Source organism: Ammospiza nelsoni, chromosome 17, assembly GCF_027579445.1.
Source record: "Ammospiza nelsoni isolate bAmmNel1 chromosome 17, bAmmNel1.pri, whole genome shotgun sequence".
NCBI classification, from domain to species: domain Eukaryota; kingdom Metazoa; phylum Chordata; class Aves; order Passeriformes; family Passerellidae; genus Ammospiza; species Ammospiza nelsoni.
The window spans coordinates 12,725,739-12,747,739 of NC_080649.1; the positions used below are offsets into that span (position 1 = coordinate 12,725,739).

The 22,001-nt window shown below is 43.3% G+C and overlaps 1 protein-coding gene across 2 annotated transcripts in view; it reads right to left on the reverse strand.

The window, feature by feature from the left end:
• RBFOX1 (RNA binding fox-1 homolog 1) overlaps positions 1-22,001 on the reverse strand; it is a 1,162,992-nt gene that overhangs the window by 789,616 nt on the left and 351,375 nt on the right. Inside the window, exon 1 of one of the 2 annotated variants that reach the window (XM_059484819.1) lies at positions 11,562-11,646. The exons of the other annotated variant lie outside the window; for it this stretch is intronic. Within the exon in view, the coding sequence (XP_059340802.1) occupies positions 11,562-11,564 (3 nt within the window). The 5' untranslated portion in view covers positions 11,565-11,646. Of the gene's footprint in view, positions 1-11,561; positions 11,647-22,001 lie in introns of those variants that run through there. 2 annotated transcript variants of the gene reach the window in all.

The following is a 22,001-nucleotide window of genomic DNA, read 5'->3' on the forward strand; positions in this document are numbered from 1 at the left end:
AATACAGGAAGGAAACCTACACAAGAAACAAAAATCTCAATTAGAAGCTAAGGTGCAATACTATCCATGACATCCTCATTTGGCAAAGCATTTTACTGTACACAGTCTGAGGAGGAGTTACACACAGGGAAAGCTGGTGTGTACATGGATGTCAAGCCAGCCTTGCCCAGAAATAAATCCCTTTTCAGGAAACTATTTAAACCAAACAGGCCTGTATTGCCATGGTGTTACATCACTTACTATTTCTATAATATTTAATTCCAGGGAAATTATTGTGTAAAACAAAAGGGCTGTATGACAAGAACACACTGACATCTGCTGGCTTCTCCAAATGAATTTCTCTCAAGATTAGGATTTTATGTCCTCAGCAGGTTTTCCCCTATCTAATGGGTTGCATTAACATTGTCTGTCTCTGGATATACAAATGAAACCAGTTATTCTGTACTTGCAAATGTTAAAGTGTGTGTGACATTCTGTGGCTAAGCAATTCACACAAATATACTTCTCTTCCATCTTTGACTTCTAAAGGATCACAGGAAATTACTTTTGCCTAATTTGTATGAAAACACCCAGTGATAGGGCACAAAATTTACATTCAAATAATGATTTTCCTCATTTCTTTCCAACAAAAGACCAGAACTTCCAATTTACTATCCAAAACTGTAACTGGAGCTGTCACTCAGGCCAGGGTGATCATGGCAAGTATTGTTTGCCAGGAATGATCAGCCAATTAGAAGACCAGATTTTATTTTATTTTAGCAGCACAGACACCTAAAGATAACACACAAATCACCTAGCACACCTATCCAGGGTGATACCCAAACACAGCAGAGGAGATCAATTATCTCTTATCATTCACCACAATCAACACAGGCATTTTGATAACCACAACAGAGTCCCAAAGACTGAACATCTTCCAAACCTACAGCCTGCAAAAGTCAGACATCCCAGCTAATGCATGCAGCTCTAACCTGCAATGCTTGTGAATAGGGAACATTCTGTAAATCTTCATGCACTTCTAAGTTTGTCATTTGAAAAGGGTGTGATAAATTCATTTAATGCTTGCTGTAGGAATCCCAGCTTAGCATTTCCTCCCTCGTGTGCGCTGTAACACAAAGTTATGGATGACAATTTAAACACAAACTAGAAGGAATTCAAAATCATAATTCACAGTGTCAGCAACTCAGATGTGTTGCATTTAGTTACTGAGGCATACATTTGGTATTGGAAACAATGATGCAAATCATCAAATAATAACAGTTGCCAAGCTGTGCTGAGTGCAGATCATAAACACCTTCCTCAATATCTCTGTATTTCCACATCAGCTATCAGCTGCAAGGTCAATTCCTTTTATCAGCTCATTAGCTAGGCTCATTTCAGAGTTGTGAAAAGGTAAACGGAAACCACAAATTCACCTTTTGAATGCATTATTTGAGCACTCATGTATTCTACTGAGAACATCACCCTCCCATTGGCTGCTCTTCCAGCGTGGTGCCAGGCAGGACCACCCACACCCCAGTGCCCAGCAGCAACAGCACTGTGCTACAACATTCATCTGGAACTCCCTTTCCATTTCCTCATTTGAGACAGTTTATTCAATTATTTAAACTTCTTATATATTAAACATCAGCAGAGAAAATGCTGAGGGAAAAAAAATAAAAGGAAGGGGAATTTGTTATTACCCCAGAAGTCTCCTACACTTTAAAAGGTGATTCCAGAGTCTTCAAATTCACAGATGACAAGAGGCAGCCTTCCAGCAGAGTGAGAGGAAAAATACATCTTTAGGAGATCCCCGAAGGCAGTTTTGAAAACAGGATCCCTGTTTGCCCCACTCAGCCATTGTACAAATACCAGAATTAAAAAATAATAATAACAATTTTAAAAAGACCAGTTCCCCTCTAATCAATTCAGAGGCCTCACAATGACCCTCAAAGGTGCAGGCTCCACTGTGAGCTGCCCTGATGTGGACAGGCAAAACTGATGAGGGAGGTAAGAGGAGAAGCACAAATGGTACATGATGCCAGGACATCAGAAGTGTTCCTCCTCCCCATTATGATCAAGATCATTTCCTGCTGATTTACATGACAGAAGGTCTGTAGAGATTTTGGGGCTCGCTTTGGAGACCTTCAAAGAAGAAGTACTAGATTAAAATATGTGGCATTTTAAGTAATAAATGCATAAGATACTAATACAACACAGCTCAGGAGTCGTGGAAACACTGGCTGAGGGTGAGGTCCTTAAAACAATACTGAGATCTGCAGATAGGACAGCTTTGATTCAAACACAGGGACAGCAACAAAGCAGCCAATTCACCACCTAAAATTTCCCTCAGCTAATGAAGATGTGCCCATTTATGCAACTAATAGAGCATTCCTTTATTGGCAAAGTGAGAATCTCTCAGAGCAGGGCACACATGATGACTACAGCTTGATTTTGGCAGCCAAAAGTCTGAAATCTGCAGGCAGGAAGAGCTAATCACCTTTCTCACTCTCCATTTCTACCTCACTTGCATTTATTACTTCCTTGTGAACAGTATGGTCATGTACCATGGAATAGTTCATTTGAGAACTATTCCAAAGAGAGAGAAAACTTTATTCAATCTAATTTGTACCTTAATGATTCTTGATTAAGATAGCTTCACCCTGAAAAAGCTTCAATAATTTTTGACACAGAAATTAGTGTCCAATCTTTTTTGCTTCTTGCACAGTCAGTGACAAAATATTTAGTGGCTTCATTTGGGAAACAATTTTTACAATTTTAAGATTTCCTATCTGCTAGAAATACTTCCATTAGAAATTTGGATTCATATTTTAGCCTACTGCTTTGTAACAGTGCAAATATTGAAAGAGAGGAAAAGTCTAGGTTACTTTTAATATCAAGGGAAGCTTCCTAATTTTCCTTTGCTTTGCCTGCTTGTGAGGCTGTAACACAGCAAAGCATCACAGTGGCTACCAGATATATCAATTAAAAATTGCATGGTTTAAGGCATGTTGATAAAGGCACACTGATATTAAGAGTTATTGTTTTATTCATCAACACAACTCCCCCCAAAGCACAACAGTTGTTAACACTGCCACACAGCCCCCAGGCTGTCAGCCCGTGTCAATCAGCCACAAGCTGAGCTGTGACAGACCCTGACAGGGCCATCACAGCTCCGTGGTCACCACTTGAAAACAAATTTGCAGCTCAAGCCCAGGTAACGGTGCTGATTGGAACAGAGATGCTGGGAACCATTAACTTGCAGAGACTTGATTTTTACCTACATGTATTTACTGTGCTGTTGTATTTTTTTGTACTGCTTGAGTTTTAAAGGTTTTGGATTACTTCTTTTCATTCCAGACAGGGTTTTTACCTGAGATGGGAATGTGCCTCAGTGTCCTTTACTGTCCTGCAGACCCCTTTACACCACAGCATCAAAACTTGTGACACACTCTGGATTCATTAGAGCAGAAAAGCACCTCATATTTAGAACACAATTAAGTATTTAGGTTCCTATCACTCTAGGACATGAAACAGAAAGATGTGGACACTGGATTTTCCAAGGCAAAAAGAAGTTTAATTCTGACTCCTACATTTATAGATTTCCAGAAGTGACAGTGGATTGGAGGGTGACAGTGCCACCTCTCCAATGACACTGGACAAACTAACAGTCCATCACATTTCTCCTCTTCCATAAAAGAATGCAAACCAATAAATTATTTAAATTAAGTGTGTGAGAGAGTTCATTACAAGAATGGAAACATCAGAAGGCTTAGTTAGAAAAACTTAAAAAATCAGGGCAACAGGTTCCCACCTAAGCCAAGTTTGTATATAATGAGATTTTAAGGGACACTTGAGTCCTTTTTAAAATCCACTCAGGTTCTGACACACACACACACACATTTTAAAGAAGGCAGCTCTCTGGCTGAACTGAAGCAGCAATTTGAGTCCATTCAAAAGCAGGATCACAACCATGAGCACTGAAACAACAGAAAGGGGAAAACCTCTCACTAAACCACATTAAAAGGCAAAAACATGTAAGGAGTGTTACCATCAAAAGTTGATTACAAACCCTCCTGCAGAGAAATGGTAGTTGCTGGAAGCAAAACACTGCCCACAGTGCTTGGAGGGGCCAAACTCCTTGACTGCATCATTCTGCCTGTTTGGAGCAATGTGTGCAGAGAAGAAGTGATTAATCAGATGGCTCACTGGATATGGCAGCTCCAGAGTGAGGATGGAAGATCATACCAGCACCAAAACTGACTGATTTGGAGGCTTTTTACTGTGGGAGGAGCAAAAAACAGCTTCAACATCAAAGAAGATGTGATTTTAGAATAAGGCTTGTGCAGGAGGATCTGGCTGTGCCCTGTACCCAGAGAGCTCCATGCACCAGGGCACAGGTAAATCCCACCCTGCCCCACCTGACAACTGGGCTGTAGGGCTGATTATTCCAGAGTGCCATAGATCCTTAATAAACAGCTACAGCCAGAGATTCAGCACCAAAACAAAGTGAAAGCAGCGCTCTAAAACAGAAATAATGAGACAAAAACGTGCATGAAAAACTCCCAGGTAATACTGGGGACTGGAAAACAATAAGAATGGATTAATCAGGTTTGAATCTGAGGACATTAAAAGGAAAGCAAGTGTGTGAAAGATTTAATATGGCCAGTTTGGGGGTTTGGCAGGAGCCCAGCACTGGTAATGGCCAGAGCAAACCTGCTGGGTGCCCTGTGCAGGCCAGCACAGCATCTCGATGGCAACCAGAGCAGGGCACCAGGAAAGGAGGGAGCCATCTGGAGAGTGTCCTAAATTAAGGAGTGGGAGGAGGGTCTAATATCACAGAAAGATCAGGAGGATATCTAGATCCATTCACCTTCCTGCTGGGTCACTCTGTGTGGCTCAATTCAAACTGCACTCTGGGACTTCCTTAGCATTTTTATTGTTGCAGCTCAAAATGGGGATCACCATGTGGTAGATGACATTTTAGGCAGCTTATCTTCCATGCTGCAGGAAAGGACATTTAGGTAACTACTTGCAGACACAGTGCACTGCCTGCAGTGGAGTGACACTATTTTATTATTTTCTTAATCCTGGAGCCACACTGTAGAGATTCATTGTAACAGCAGAGAGTATTTCATATTATTTCCTGAGATGCTGATCAGAGAGAACCACCCAGAAGCATGACTTGAAGCTGATGCTTCAATGTCTTTTCCCAGAGCAAAGCTCTGCTCTATGGTCAGAAACCACACAGGCTGTGCTGAATCAAGGGAAATGTTACAGAATTACATCCATTTGAAGACAAAAAGATTATTCTGAAAGCAGGGTATAATACTGTATTCTACAATTTCATACAGGCACTGTTTACAGGTTCTTTATTGACAGTCAAAAATCATTTGCTCAACAAAATATCTCCATAATATTGCATAATCCTTAATTTAGGAATGATTGCTAACTACAAACAGTGAATGAACAGAGCAGACAAAGATAGAATATTGGCTGTGACAGAGAGTACCAAGCCTTTGTCCTGGATCAGTGCCATTCAACTTGGTCAAATTTCTCTCTCCTCAAACCCTAAATTACCAGTCCTCTACAACACATGGAAAAACTCAGACACCTGAGGGCCTATTTAACAAAACATATTTAAAAGAAAAAAGGAGAAACTCAAGAACTGGCTATCCAGAGCAGCAGTAATGCTGATTCACCAGCCAAACCACTTTTGTGAGAGATGACTGCCATTAATCACTGAACAGACATGGAAAAGATACGTTTTTTCAAGACAACAAGACAATTACACAATGTTTTATTTTGAAACCCAGGGCTCTGTTTGAGGTGCACTGCAGACTGTCAGCTTTGTAAGACAACAGCATTACATGTGGAACTGTTTTCTACATGTGTCTCTCATGTGCAAGCTGCAGCAAAGAGAAAAAAGCCTTAAAACACCCAAAGGACAGACTGCAGGATGAGCCAAGTCCAGGGAAAGCCACTGCACCTCCCCGGGCTTTCCCACAGGGCAGCACACAGGGATTTAGTGTTTGATCTCGTGTGAACATGGGGCTGATTAAAACACAGCAAAGCTTTTCTCTTTCAACAGAAGTACAACTGTCCAACAAAACCATCCTTACACCTGTACACAGGGCTTCTTCCACCTTCTCTACAACTGCTCCAACTATAAAGAGTACTGTAAAGTACTCATTAATATCAAAGTACTATTAATGAGTACTTTAATATGAAATGGTGCCCCTTCCTCGTTTAAACATTCTCCTAAATTTCCTACCCACACAAAAACTCACACCTTCAAAACAGTACACTTTTATAGAGTTGGAAATTTCTACATCAAGTCTGAGTTTCCCTGAATTTCTCAAGAGAAAAAAAATATTTTCAGGCCAGCTTCTTACTGCTTTGATCATATAATGTTTGCTCACAACTAATACAGAGACTGAACTCAGAGACAATAAAATCTTTACAAAACTCTTGGAACCAGCAGCCAGGAAAGCAAGATGTTATGGGTGCCCTCATCAAAAAAATTGGTCAGAACACATTCATATTTTACTTGATTCTAGAAGAAAATGCAGTGGAACAGTGATGAATAAATGCTCAAAAGTAAAGGAAAAGTTTGGATCCCAACTATCACTGCAACAGACTCAAATCAAAGATGTACAAAACTCACAGAAAGCTGAGAGGCACTAACTCCCCACTCAGGCCATTCCCTTAAGAGTTGGATTTGATCCTTGTGGGTCCTTTCCAACCCAGAATGCTCTGTGGGTGTGATTCTGTGCAGCTCCAGCTCTCACTACCATTGCTTTAGCACTGAGGAGCCCAAAGCAGCAATTGCTTGGGATGTATCCTAGGCTGCATCATTGAAATTCACTTTTTTACCACTGTGACCTCTCCTTGCTGTATCCTAAACTTTCCTGACCAGGGGTTGTGCTCTGGAGGGCTGAAGCCAAGTGTGCTGCAGACAGAAAATCTGAATATTTGTAGTGTTTGTCCCAGGCAGCTGCACCTGGCCCTGCAGCCAGCCCTGCGCTGTTTATCTTCAATGATTCAGTTCTGCATGTTTGCCCTTTGACACAGCCAAGCTTTCAGCTCACCCTACTCTAACCAGGCTCCTCAACACCTTCCCAGCTGGAGCACAGCAATTATTTTAATGGATCTCAGTCTGCTCACACCAACTGTGCTCTGTGCTGCTCCTGCAGCTCCCACTCTGTGGCACAGCACTTCCCACCCCTGGGCGTTTTCTGGGTTTTAGGGCACTCAGTGGCAGAGGCAGTGTAAATTCCCATTTCCTGAGGCATCTTCAGTGTAAATTCATATTTCCTGTGCTCCTTTCAGCTATCAGCACAGGAGCTGCTGGTTGGGAATGTGGGATTTTGGAGCTGCATCCAAAGTTGCAAAATGTTCAGGAGTTTTTAGCTGGCTTGGAGAAAACTGCCACAGAGCTTCAGTTTTATGTTAGAGACGTTTAACCAACTTCTGAAAGATATTCATCCTTATAAAATACCAAACAGCTGCTTTCCCCTTGAAACCAGCCAAACCAATACTTCACAAAATAGCTTGGATTTTGGAATGTTCCCTAAATATTCTTCCTTCTGGATGTCTGAAAATCAAAAAATCTTGAGCAGAAGAATAGAGATGTTAAACTACACCTACTTTACAGAAAATAGTATTCCAGCCTATTTTTGGCCCTTGATGCTCCTTGCTGGCCAGCTGTGACCCATCCTGGGAATCCAACACAACCACCCTTCCTCCCTTTCCTGCTCTACAGAATTACACAAACTGCAGCATCCCAAAAGGGATTTTCCAGCTTCTTTCAGTTTGAATACAATATTTATTGCATCAAATTGAAGGACACAAATAAAATTATCGAATTTGCAAGAAGTTGTCATTTCTGGAACAGTAAGTTTTAGCAAAATACTAGTTATGAAGGGAAAGTGTTATAAATACTGAGAGTTTCATAAGCAGCTTTTAATCTTTAAAGCAGACATTCAGAATAGGTGATGCAATCACAATCTACTGATAACTTCTGCAAGAATGCACAACATAAAGTGTCAGAGATGGCATTACACTCCCCAGAATGAGCACTTGCACTACAAAATAATCATGGGCACTGGAAAATTCAATTATTTAAATAAAAGAACAAAACTACTCATAAGAAAGTGCAACTAAGCAAAGAATTCAAAGCAAAGAAAAAGTTAAAAATGGCTTGTCACTAATGACCTGGGAGAAGATCCTCAGAGAGAGGAGATTTCTGCCCTCAGGAAATAGTACAGCTCCAGTTTTGCTCAATGGAGTCATCAGAAGTTCTGCTACAGATATTTGTGATTTCACCCTATCAAGACCAGAAACAGTCAGGACCCCTCATAAATGTTCTGTTTGCCACTCTTTTAAGCCCTGTCCGTTTTCCTGCTCCCTAACTTCAGTTTTGTTCACACTCTACATTTACAAGGCTGTGTGAGATAAGAGGATCCCCATCTCACACATGAAATGGGAAGGAGTAAAGATCCAACAATTAAGTAGAGGGAGTTCTGACATGCATAAAACAAACACATTTTTCAGCTACTATACATTCTCCCAGGCTGTACTATGATGTTATTCTTAATTACATCAGATTCATCTTTTTCAGACGAGTACACCCTGCAGACAACAATATGCTTAAGGCAGCCATACCTTCAATAGCTGTAAATTATATTTTTTCTTGTGGCCAGCACTTAAGAGCTCTACCCTTTAGGGTATATAATGCTTCTAGGTAGATTCAAAAATCAGATCATGCCAGTTCAAACTACAAGGTGAAAAACTAGCAATGGTGGATTTTTTAACTCAGCCATTGGTCTCTCCTCTATTTCCAAGCAGCTCAACCTCCCCCAGTGCCAGCAGATACTGAGCAGCTCTTTGGTCCTGAACAAAGCACCTTACCCGTCCGCACAAAGTACTATTTCCATTACATTTCTCCTAAAGACTAGGCAGAAACCTGGTAAATCCAGCATATTATACAGGGCTAGCAAAGAAGCAGTAGATCTCCCACAAAGCAACAAGGAAAAAATACTGCAAGAGACTGACTGCCATACCAGAGGAAGGGTTTGCAGGGAAGAAGATAAGATTCTTTAGAAAATAATAGGTAAGAGCATTACCAAGAAGAAAGAAAAACTCATGGAAAAGACAGCAAAAGCAGGAAGAAAAGTAAGAGAAGAATGGGAATACAAAAAGCACAGGAAGGATGCCATCAGAGATGACACAGGTACGAGCTGATCCTGCCTTGGGCGGGAACACAGACACTGACAGGAGTGCCTGAGTCCCTCCTGGCCTTGCTGCTCATGTTTAACTTCAAGGGGGCTTTGAGCAGGGAGCGAGGAGACGCTTCAAACCCAGCAGGCTGGCAGCCACAGCCTCAGGACATAGCACTGCCCTCGTGTGCGGCAGCAGCAGCAGCCAGATGGGATCACGCACGCAGCGTGCAGGCATCCCTGGAATGACTCTCAGGGCTGGGAACTGCACCTGGCAGTGCTGCATGTGCATCCTGGGCTGGAAAGGGAGCACACTGCGCACAGGGACTCACCACCACACTCTGTTCCTCCACACCTGACTCCTGACAGTATTTCTGTCGGTAAAGGGCAGCCTTTCATGAAAGCCAGAGCAGCACCCTCGTCACGTCAAGGACACCAAGTACTTCAATTACAAGAACTACAAAAATCATCAACATACTGGGAATTTTATTCATTGCATTTGTCAGCTCTATTACTGATACTCGGCTAAGTACTAATAGAAAAAAGAAATATAGTCTTGACATTAGAAATACAGATTTCATTTCAGCAAATGCTGGATCCTTTGTCTAATGTATTTACCAGAAGAATAAACTGTAAATGAGACTTGGGAAGCCAAGCCTTTAAAGTCTGCATAAGATAGCAAGTAGATCTCGACTATAATCTGAATTCATACATAAAAATAGCTTCCTCAAAACCCAGTAATGTAAAACGTTCCAGTAAAAGTAAATAAAAATCGAATATCTGCTCTAAATCACTACTACAATCCTGATAACAGCAGCACGTGATATCAACCACTTTCCTGAAAACTAAATGATCTGTTGACATACATATTGAAAATTCACACAGCCCCACTTCTTCCCCACATATAACTCCTCAAGCAGCTATGACTGATTTCTAAAAATTATTTGACTATGAGGGCTAGCTCTGTTTTAGACTGCAATTCATCCACCATCATCAATCTCTACCACAGAGTGACAAAACCTTGCTTCTACTTTTACAGCCCATGCATACAACTGTTTTCACACTTCCCAATGACAAATGAAACACACAGTATCTTTCCTCTCTTAAGTATCATCGAGTCTGGAGAAGTGAAACAAGGTACTTGACATTCTTGGGACGCCACCAGCAGCGTCTGCTGTGTTTTATGCTTCATCTCGCCTTAAATAAGCTGAATTTTATTTAAAAACAGTCAGCACTAAACTTACTTCAGAACGTGACATACTATAGCACATTTGCAATTCACAGAGTAGATAAACAAAAGCTGCGGATTTGGACAAGATCTTTCACACTTCGCTGATGTGAATCACTCCAGTCAAACTTCAGACCACATTCGTTTCACCATCTGTGCGAATCATGTTAAGTTGGCAGCTCCGTGTCCAACAGCCCCATCACAGAATTTGGAAATGCACGGCGTGTGCCACTGTCACATCTCAGACCCCTCTCCCAGGGCACAGCCCTGCCCTGCCGAGGAGCGGCATCCCCAAGGAGCTGCCTGGACATTCGCACAGTGTCACTGCACCCGCACCGAACAGCTATTAACACCGACACTTTCTTTCCCTGACAGAGGCATGCAGGAGAAAAGCGGTCTGATGAATCGCCAATAAAATCAGCAAATACCGAGGACTTACAGGCAGGTAGTTTCCCAGCAGTTCAATATCTGCACTCTTTGAACGAGCAGCTCGGCAGAGCCCCGAGCGCCCGTGTTCCTCGCCGTTCCCTGCCTTTGGGAGCCACCTCCCGTGCCGCGCTTCTCCCCGCGGCGCTTCGCGGGCGGCAGCGGAGCCGGCGCGGTGTCCCCGACCCGCGGGCATCCTTCTGCTCCAGCGCCGGAGCTCCCCGAGAGCATCCCGGCCGCGGGCGCTCCGCGGGTGCGCATCCCTGCCCTCCCTCCCTCCGCCCGGGCTGCCCCGGCAACTTTGCGGCCGCGGGGCAGAGCGGGGCGGCCGCAGCTCCGCGCACCTGCCGGGAGGCTCCATTCACCTGCCAGGCAGCACCGCGCACCTGCCGGGATGCTCCGCGGGTCGGGCGCACCGCGCACCTGCCGGGATGCTCCGCGGATCGGGGGCACCGCGCACCTGCCGGGATGCTCCGCGCCCCCCGGCTCCGCAGCTCCGCGCACCTGCCGGGATGCTCCATTCACCTGCCGGGCAGCCCCGCGCACCTGCCGGGATGCTCCGCGGGTCGGGGGCACCGCGCACCTGCCGGGATGCTCCATTCACCCGCCGGGATGCACCGCGCACCTGCCGGGCAGCCCCGCGCACCTGCCGGGATGCTCCGCGCCCCCCGGCCCCGCTGCCCCCCGCTCCCGCGGCCCAAACTCACCATAAAGAGGCGAGCGGAGGCGAAGGGTCGCGGCGGCCCCGGCACGCAGGTGGCAGCGGGACGCGGCTCCCGCCGCCGCCGCAGCCCCTTCCCGCGGGCAGCGCCGCCGCCCTCGCTCTCTCGCTCACCGCCGCATGCCGCGCCCCCCGCCGCCGCCCGGCTCCCCCCGGGCTCGCCGCGCTCCGGCAGCAGCGGGGCCCCCGCCCGGCCCGACCGCGACCTCGGCGAGACCCCGGGGGCGGCCCCGCCGCGGCGGTGGCGGGGGGAGAGCAGGGCCCGAGAGGCGGCTCCGCTGCGCTCCGCCCGGGAGCCCCGCACCGGCCGGACACGGAGCTCCGCGGGGCGGAGGCGCTGCCGCTCGCCAGCCGGCGCGGAAAGTGGCTCGGCGGCGGCGGCGGGCGGAGGTGACCTTCAAGCCCGGCGGGGCGGGCTGGGGCGGGGAGCGGGAGAGCGGCGGGGGAGCCCCAGCGGCGCTCCGGGGGAGGCGGCGGCAGCGGGGGCGGGATGCGGGATGCGGGATGAGGGATGCGGGGCGGCCGGGGGGAGCGGGCCCGGGGGGAGCGGGGGGCTCCCGGCTCCGGAGGCGGCCCCGCCCGGCACCGGCGGCCGCGCGGCGGCGCCCGGGAACCCGCGGGGCCGAGTGGGGCCCGCCCGCACCTCCGGGCTCGGCTCCGGGCATTGCTCCGGGCTCGGCTCCGGGCAGAGATGCCCGCCGCCGGGCGCTCCCCCGATCCCGAACCTTGCCGGGGCAGCACCGGCGGCGCGGCCGCAACTTTGCATCCCCAGGGCTCGTCCCGAAGAGCTGTGCTCTCCCCCCAGCCCGAACACACGCACCAAAGCGGCAATTGCTGATTGAAACGGTGCCCTTGGCGATCCCCAGCCATCTCTGCCTTGCTGCCTTCCCTGTGCCCAAAGGAAGGCAAATCTTGCAAGAATTGTAATGCTCACCTAAAGAGAAGAGCATCGCAGCGTTCCTAAAGGCATGGATTACTGTTAAATGAGGCTGACAGCAGTTATTGACGAGAAAGTTTTGGGGCGAAAAATAAACATCGAGAGCTGTCAGAACACTGCCTTGTCCTTCTCAATACCTTAGGTATTAGGTCTGTAGTGATCAAACGTTTTTGTGCTGCTCGACCTTCAGCTACAATAAATTAATGCCCCTGGGACTTACTCCAACATGTAACTGGTATCAATTACAGACGGGAGTGTGAGGATCAGACAGATGTGCTGCCTCCTGTGGGGTAATAGTAGGGACTTGTTTCAAGCATCGAGATGGAAATGCAAAGCAGTTATCAGGTGATAACGAGGAGGCAAGCTTTAAATTATAGGCGTGTGGTCCCTTAAATAAAAAAACTTCACGTGAATAATCTTCTCTATGAACTTTTTCATCTGTGCAGAAAATAAACACAGCCAAGTCTTCGTAAGCTGAGCTGCAGTTCCCACATGGATCATGTAGAGAAGCACATATCAAAAGCACATATCTGTATCCCTCTGCCTCTCCTGACAGATTTGGGGCTTGGCCTATTTTTGCTGCTATTTTAAGGCCCAGGGTGTGATCCTGGATCCCCTAAACACGGAACTCAGAACTGCTCAGGAGGGTTCCTCTACCAAGGCACACCAGTTTATGAACCTGGATCATTTCAGACAGTGACTTCAGAATTTATCATTCCTCATCAAACGTGAAGCAGTATTTAATGGCTGGAAAATTTGACTGCACCTCATTAAAATCTGTCAGATTACTGAGGAATACAAAGTTACTCAAAGATTCATTCTCAGGATCAAAACTCAAATTATCAAGTTATCCCCACAGAATCTCTCAAAATTCATGTCCCACTCTATAGTCTGATCCCTGTGAAGTTCATATAAAGATCCTTGGATGGATTTTAAATCCTATGGGTTTCCTTCATTTTTCTTTTCAGCCTTCCAATTCACTCCAAAATCAACACAGAGAGGGCAATGGGAGGCCTATGTCCAACAAATGTAAATTGGAGGTCAAAACATTACACTGAAGTTCTCCAAATCACTAAAATATTGTTTTACAGTTGGTAACTGATTACTCTGCAGTTCAAGATATTTAAAGCCATATTCACTAATCCCTCTATGAGAAAGTGATACTGGTAGACAGAGAGTAGAAATGAGGCAACATTTCATCAGCTCTTCCTTAATTTGTATATTTAGGCCCTCTAATAAAATAATTTTCAACATTTTGATGAAATATGACTGACTGCATCGATAGATTTGCCATATGGGCCAATACCTCCTGCTTTGTCAGCAGATTTTAAAGATTGAGCTAATAAAAAAGAACCTGAAAAAGAAATGCCCATGAAAAAATATCCACCCTTTGATGCTATATGCTGATGTAGTATGAAGTAAACTTCCTTGCTGGTGAAATTGTTGCCATTAGGTTATTCAGGCTAAATGCTGGCTCACACAGAGGTGACCACTGAGTGACTCAGAGTCACATTCCTGCCCCTACACTCAGTGACCATGAAGCCCCAGGGTTATTAAACACAGCAAGAAAGGAAAGGCCATCCAGTCCCTTCCCACGTGAAGCAGCCCAGAATTCCTCTCTCTTCTCCAAATATGTGACTTTCAAGGCAGCACCAATGCAAAGATTTTTAGGTATCTCAATTTCTTTCCAAACCTGACCTGTAGTCTTTCTGTATCCACTCACCTGTCTGGACAAAGCTGGCAGTCTCCAGAATGAAGAGTTTAAAACAATTAAAATTATTTGAAATTATTTTATTATTATTATTATTTTAAATTATTTTAAACTATTAAAACTATTTTAATGTAAAATAATTGAAAATATTTTAAAATAATAAGAAGCCAGAGCTCACACAAATGAGCTAAACCAAAATCCATCATGAAAGAACAAAAATCTCACAAACTAGACATAATAAAAAGTTTTCTTTAGGCTCTCGAGCATTCCTATTGAGTAGTGAATACTCACTGGAGTGTTGAGAACTACTCACAGGATTAAAACTAAATCAGGTGCAGGTGTTGGTGACTTTGATCTGTGTTTGATTAGAGAATCAGGTGTGTGCTAAGTGACTGCATGAGAGCTTGTCTTTTGGAGTCTCAACACCTCCATGCTCTCCTTTTGTACCAGCCCTGTCAAAAAGGTTCCCTTGGCTTGTTTTTCACATCTGTCTTCCCTTTGTTCCCCTCACATGAAAGAACCCTGAACTGCAAGTCAGATCTGTCTTGAAAGAGCTCCTTCATTCTCCAGACTTTGCTGTGTGTGTGATACAGAGGCTCCCAGCTGGGGTTAGAGTTCTGGGGGAAGAAATAACTTTGGGTGAGAAGAAAGGAGCAGAGAGAGCAGCCAGCATCAGTCTCGCGTGGGCAGGGACCAGCTCCCAAATATTTTCCTGTTTTCTGCTCCAGAGCTCCAGCATTTCATTATTTCCTTTCCTAAAAGCTCTGATTCCAAATGTGCCTGTGCATCTCTCCCACAGGAACCACCTTCAGAAAGGCATCTTGCTGTTTATTCATCTTCGGAATAAACAGAGCATTTAAAGCATTGGATAAAAAATAATCTTGGGCATTCCACCCCAAAGTTATAATTGTGTAAAGCATTGGATAAAAAATAATCTTGGGCATTCCACCCCAAAGTTATAATTGTGTAAAGCCACAATTCTCAGTCATTTCTGTAGGAAATACAAAGAAAATACACAAACTTAAGTATCATTGTGAAGTCATGCAGTTCAAAAGTTGCTTCAGAAGGAGACATTTTTATCAATCTGTTGTATCACTTTTGGTGAGCTACTTGCTCATATCAAGTAGCTGAAAAACATCCAATTTTTTTCTGTGCAAGCAATGTTTCCTGACAGAAACCTCTTCTAGAGCATAACAACAGAATGTGAGGGCAAAGAAGTACAGGGACTCTTTCTTCCAATATTTAATGCTAAGTTTGAAAAACACAACCCACAGTCAAAGTACAACACAGAGGAGTCTTGCATTGGATAAAAAATAATCTTGGGCATTCCACCCCAAAGTTATAATTGTGTAGAGCCACAATTCTCAGTCATTTCTGTAGGAAATACAAAGAAAATACACAAACTTAAGTATCATTGTGAAGTCATGCAGTTCAAAATTTGCTTCAGAAGGAGACATTTTCCAATGTAATGTAAATTATCTGTGGGAAGAGAAAAAAATAAAGGACAAGTAGCAAATGGCTCCATTTGCTATTTGCTTCCAAACATAATGTTTGGAAGACACCTCTGGTCTGGGATTAATTCTTAAAATATTTTTTAAAATTTCTCTTCTGAATAAAAGCCTATTTCATGTTTTTCTTAAATTTGGAAACCTTTTTTCCCTTATAGTGAAATATTTTATGTATTTATTTCCAGATTTGGGAACTGGTGTGAGGTTGTTCTAACCAAGAGATCTCAAGAGCACAGATCTGTAGTATGTGAGAGAAGAATGGGAGGTGAAAGAGGATTTACTGGAGAAAATAATTGTTCTGAACAGCAAACTAAGCCAGTGTTGTAGATGCTGTATCAAAAGAAAAAAAATCAAGAGAAAAGGGGTAAAAAATTTATTTAAAGTCTTCAAATATCAAGCTTCTGGGGGAAGATATAAATAGATATCTTCTGTAAGGAAGATATAAATAGTACATATATATTTAATGCTTTAAAAATTCATATTGTATGTGCAGCAAAGAATATCTCCAGCACATCCACATCAACATCCACAGTGATTTATTCCTGCTGGGGGAGGCTGCTCAGGACATTACCAGTGGGAAGGGAACACAGAAACCATTGGCAGTAAAATTTGTAGCTTCAGGGAAAGTATTGGTGGTGGTGGTGGATGTGTCACAAATTTCAGTGCCACAAACACCCCATGAATTGTCTTCAGAAAAAAAATCTGCAGAAAAAATCTTCATAAAAAATCTGCATTGCTACAAAGCTTGGTATTAATAATGCCTTGACATCAACCCTTTGGACACTGGCAGGAAAAGCAGCTTTAAATACTCCCTGGGTTCTTGAAATTCATGACAAAAAGGACACACAGACATAAGGAAATGAACAAATCACCTTCAGCACACAAGGAACATGAAAAAAAGAAAAGGAAAAATATGTACCAGTCTGTGCATGTGCTGTGCTGATGGTGTGGGGTTTAGTTCAACTTCAGATTTCTTAAATTCTTTTTAATTCTTGGCAATTTATAGTGTGTTGAGCACGGTTTTTATGGAGTGGATAAGGACATTGTGTGTTTATGTGTGGGGTTGGATTAATGGATCAGGTTAGATTGAATTTGTCATTTGCTTGGGCTTTGTGTATCAAATACTCTGAATAGTTTAATGTTTTTGTCTCCATGACAGAACAAAGAATTGGTACCTTTTTCGTTCATATAGTTCTACTCAGGAGAATAATTTTGGGATTTTTGGCCCATACTTTTTAAAGTTATTATTACATTTAGGTTTCAGATTTCAGTCATACTTAATAAAATGAACTAAATTGTCACAGAGATTTAACATTACTTAATTAGAAATTCATAGCTATTTAGTAGAATCTTGGAGTAGAAAGATAATACTTCTATTTTTAATGCCCTAATAGCAAAATCTCCATGAGGTTGTATCTACATATCTATAAATTCAAGAGTTTCCCACTTATTTCCCTGTGATAAAACATTAATCCCTTTCCTTTCTCCAGGGAGCTGTAATTTTCCTCTCCCCTGACTTTGACTTACAGCACATGTACAACTTCTCTCAAAGAAAACATCTTGAAGGAGCAACTGCATGCCCTGCTCCCTGGCACCTCCTGATTTTTATCCATCTCCTTTATCTCCTTTGGGTTACTTTGGGAGTGCCTTGGGGCTGGGGGCCGTTCAGATAGGGCTGATGGCTCATTGCTTGCTCTGTGCTGGAGAGGCCAGGCTGCTCCAGGTGACCTTTCTGCTGGGAAAGCCTTGCTGCAGCCCTGGGAGCTGCCTTCTTGCTGTCCCACGTGGAGGGAGTGCTCCACACGTTCAGCACCATGAGGTTCTGTGCTGCCCTTGATCTGGGAACTGGAAAAGCAGAAACTTCCACAGACACTGAAGGGTTTGATCTGCAGCCCTGGGAGAAGCTTGGATTGGTGTGAAAATACAGTACACAGACATAAAGTAGAAAAATCGTAATTGTATGTTTCTGTGAGAAAGTTGTAAGTAAAAATATGCCTTAGGTAAGTGAGAAAATGCATTGATAAGATGGTGAAGGGTTTATAGTGTTGGGGTGTGGTTGCATAGAGCAAGCAAAGAGTTTAGAAGTTAGAATAGAAGCATTTGTGTGCATGTGAGACAGAAGCCTATTGTGTCACAGACATCTTTTCATGAAAATCCTTTCCCTGGGATTTTTTCCTCCTGAGAAGCTGAGAGGCCTCAGGAACAAAATGTAAACAATGATTATCTGCTGCTGTGGAATGCAACAGGTGCATCTGGGATTGGTCTCATGTGGTTGTTTCTAATTAATGGCCAATCACAGCACAGCTCGCTCTCTCCCTGTCCCAGACACAAACCTTTGTTATTCATTCTTTTCTATTCTTAGCTTAGCCAGCCTTCTGAGATGAAACCTTTTCTTCTATTCTTTTAGTATAGTTTTAATGTAATATATATATAATAAAATAATAAATCAGCCTTCTGAAACATGGAGTCAGATCCTCATCTCTTCCCTCATCCTGAGACCCCTGTGAACACCGTCACACTATTGGATGAAAGTATCCCCAGTGCAGCAAAATTAAGCAAAAGTGATAAGTCAGAAAAGAAAAATAAACCTTGTGGCATCTATTCATTGGGTTAGAAAGTTCTATATTGCCTTGTAACAAAGAACTTGTGAGCACTTTGAGCTATGGCTGGCTGCTTGCTCTCTCAGATCTCACAGCCTCTGAGACTGATGTTTGTGTAAGCAATAAATCATTCTTAGCCCAAAATTAGTTCCATCTCTTCATTAATAGCAGTGATATTAATACCTTGCTGTTTTCACTTCCATTTCTACTTAGGCAGAGCTCTGGAAGTGTTGAAAGGAATTGTTGGAAGCAATGACATCAGGTTTTTCTTTGTGGTTGGGACAGCTGCCACTGAAATAACCAGAACTGTGGAAATGTTTAACCTAGTGAAACCTCCAGCTGCCTCCTGAGGATGCCACCAGCCCTTTCCCCAGCTCTTCACCAGTTTCCTTCCCTGGGCAGGACAACAATCCTGGGTTTCCTTGAAAAAGAGCTACCAGGCCCTCAGCTGTGAGCTCAGAGCCTGAGCAATTCCATGGTGGCCAGCAGGGACCATGCAGCTCTTGGGAGCAGCCCTGTCTTTTAAAGGAAATAAATAATGTTTAATATATATAAATATTGCAGGTGCTATACAAGGGGCTGTGCAGCTCTTGTCATAAATAAGGGAACCTTGAGGGAGCAGAGGAGGAGTCACCTGCTCAGTGATGGTTCCTGTAGGAGCTGGAGAGTCCAGTTTAGCAATTCCAGAAGACATTCAGGGTCTGCTTGGTGCTGAGAAATGTCTTTAATTCTTACATTGCCACAGCAGGATTCAGAGCAACTGAACAATTGATAATTTTTATGGTTTCTCCAAGTGCAACTTTTTTTGATTGTGCCACAATTAATAAAATATTTAATGGAGAATCATTTGTACAGGTTTGGATGTACTTTTTCCATACCTGCAGACTTTGCAGTTCACTCTTTCTAGAGCTGTCTGATCACACTGGCACCTGTGACACCCTCAAAATGTGCCAAAATTTGCACCACAACCTCAGACTTTTCACCCAAAATTTGAGGAACTCATTGACATGTGCATTTACATTTTAGAAAATTTAAAATTCCTTTTTGCACTGTTAATTGAAGTACTGGAAGACAGAATTTGGGAAAAACCTTTAGTGAAGACTATTTGATTCTCAATCCCCTCAACCGAGTTTCTAGCAAGTCTTTGTAGTTCATTAGCTGCTGGACCTTGGAATTATCATCTGCCCCTCAGTCTAACAGCATTTGAAATTAGTCCAGAACTGAGGATCCCAAACCCTGGAGTGTGGACCAACATAACTAGAAGAGAACCACTTGCCTAACATCACACATGATTCTATGTTTGCAGCAGAGAAAGGATTTAAAACAGGGTCATCAACAACAAATATCAGGGAAGATACCGGTTAGCCAAGAAAAAGAAATTCCCTGAAAATAATGAAATATTTTCCAAACATTTCATTTGTGAATCTATATTGCTTTAGATAAAGAATCAAGCTGGCAAGTGGCCCATTAGAAATAAGAGAGGGGAAAAAACCCACAGAGGTGTATTCACTCACTTTTAAGGGTAGAAACTCCCAGAAAATCCAAGAGCTGCAAGAATCAGATCTGCCAAAATCTCTGACTTTTGGAGTTAAACTACAGTTACAGGAATAGGTAATTTATTTCTAGTATTTTTATCACTAATGTATTCACATCTCTGCTCTCATATGTAGAATATATATTAGTTTCATAAAAATGAATTGAAATTTACTATTTCCTGGATTATCTTATTCCAGTTAAACCCTTGATTCATAAGGCAATTGCTGAAGATAAATAGAACTTCATGAATTCTTCATAAACTGCACAAATTCACGAGTTAGAGATGAAAAATGTAAGCCACACAACCCTTCATCTGCAGGCCAAAAAATTGGAGTCCAGGTTTGAGATCAGCAGCGCCCAAGATCCATTTTCATCTTATCACCTGAAGGCTTTCTGGTAGCGTTTGTGAACTCAGTTTGTTCCCCCGGCTCCATCTCTGCAGGCTAAGTGGCCACATAAATAATTCACTGGAACTTGTCAGAAACAAGAAGTTGTGAAATGTAAAGTCCCCTCCATCCATCCAGCTGTATAAGCAGCACACAGGAGCTAATTTTCTAACCTTTCACTAAGCTGTGCATGGAACTAGGCACTGAGGAGTTCTTGCACATTTTTAATAAACTAAAGCTCCTCAAATATCAATTCTTTCTAATAATACATTCCCTAGAAATACCACTTTTGAGGTTTTTCTGTTCTTTATTGCAGAAAAACTTCTCACAGGGACCTTTTGGCTACACAACTGTTACAAAAAATAGCTTTTCCTTAACTGAATAACTTTGGTGTTCTGCTGTTCAGGGGAGAACATCGGAGTCAGACTTAGCTGAAAGAAAGCACAGAGGGGGCAGGGGGGACATGGCACTACTTATTTTAGGGTTTTCATGGTTTTTTTGCAGTGTGGGTTAGATTACAATGGGATTTTTAATGTCATTTGGAACCATAAATGTTTTTTTAGTTTGAATGAGAGAGAAAACATGACGACCATCCTCACCTTTGTCTTGGCAGCACTCTGGCCATGTCTCCTATGAGAACATGGAATAACAAAATCATGGAGTGGTTTGGGTGGGAAGGGACCTTGAAACCATCACACCCCACGGGCAGGGACACCTCCACAGACCAGGTTGCTCAGAGCCCCATCCAACCTGGCCTTGGAATGTGGCACTCACATTCTCTGGAAAATTCGTTCTCCCAGGATTTTTAATCCTGAGAAGCTGAGAGGCCTCAGGAACAAAATGTAAACAATGATTATCTGCTGCTGTGGAATGCAACAGGTGCATCTGTGATTGGTCTCATGTGGTTGTTTCTAATTAACACCAATCACAGTCAGCTGCCTCAGACTCTCTGTCCAAGCCACAAACCTTTGTTGTCATTCCTTTCTATTCTTAGCTAGCCTTCTGATAAAACCTTTTCTTCTATTCTTTTAGTATAGTTTTAATGTAATATATACCATAAAATAATAAACCAAGCCTTCTGAAACATGGAGTCAGATCCTCATCTCTTCCCTCATCCTGGGACCCCTGTGAGCACCATCACAGAAATGATGAGCCCAAAGTGACAATAATCATCCTGCAATCCTGCAGCAACATCACCTCCCTCATCCTCTGAGACATGCAAAAGCACTTCTAACATGTATTTACAGCCAGCCAATGGCTACAGAAAATATCACATCAATACACAGATCGAGCTGATGCTTGAGATGACTTTCCAAACCACCTTTGCCAATTTCTTTCTGCAAATAAGGGCTACATGTTAATTGCTTTAAATATTTTAAAGGATTAAGCAATTATGGGGTTTTATAGAATAGAGTCAATAAAAAGAAATACTCTCTTTTCAAGTCTACTACATGAACTTAATTATGAGATAAAGTGTTAATGATGCTGTAGTAATTTTACACTGTGAACAAGGCAGATGTAGAGGCTGGCTGGGCCTGTGATAACAGGAATTTCAGTGGGAGTTCAGCTGGGCACCTGCTGCTGCAGAAAACCCCTTAGGTTACAAGTCATTCCTCGAGGAAATGAGTTTTTCAAGCTGGCATAGCAGCAAGAGCCAAAGGGCTTGATCCTTTTCAGAATGAGAGGTAGGAGCCTAAACCACTTCAGAATTCTACAGGCTTTCTCCAAAAACTCACTTGATTAATCTC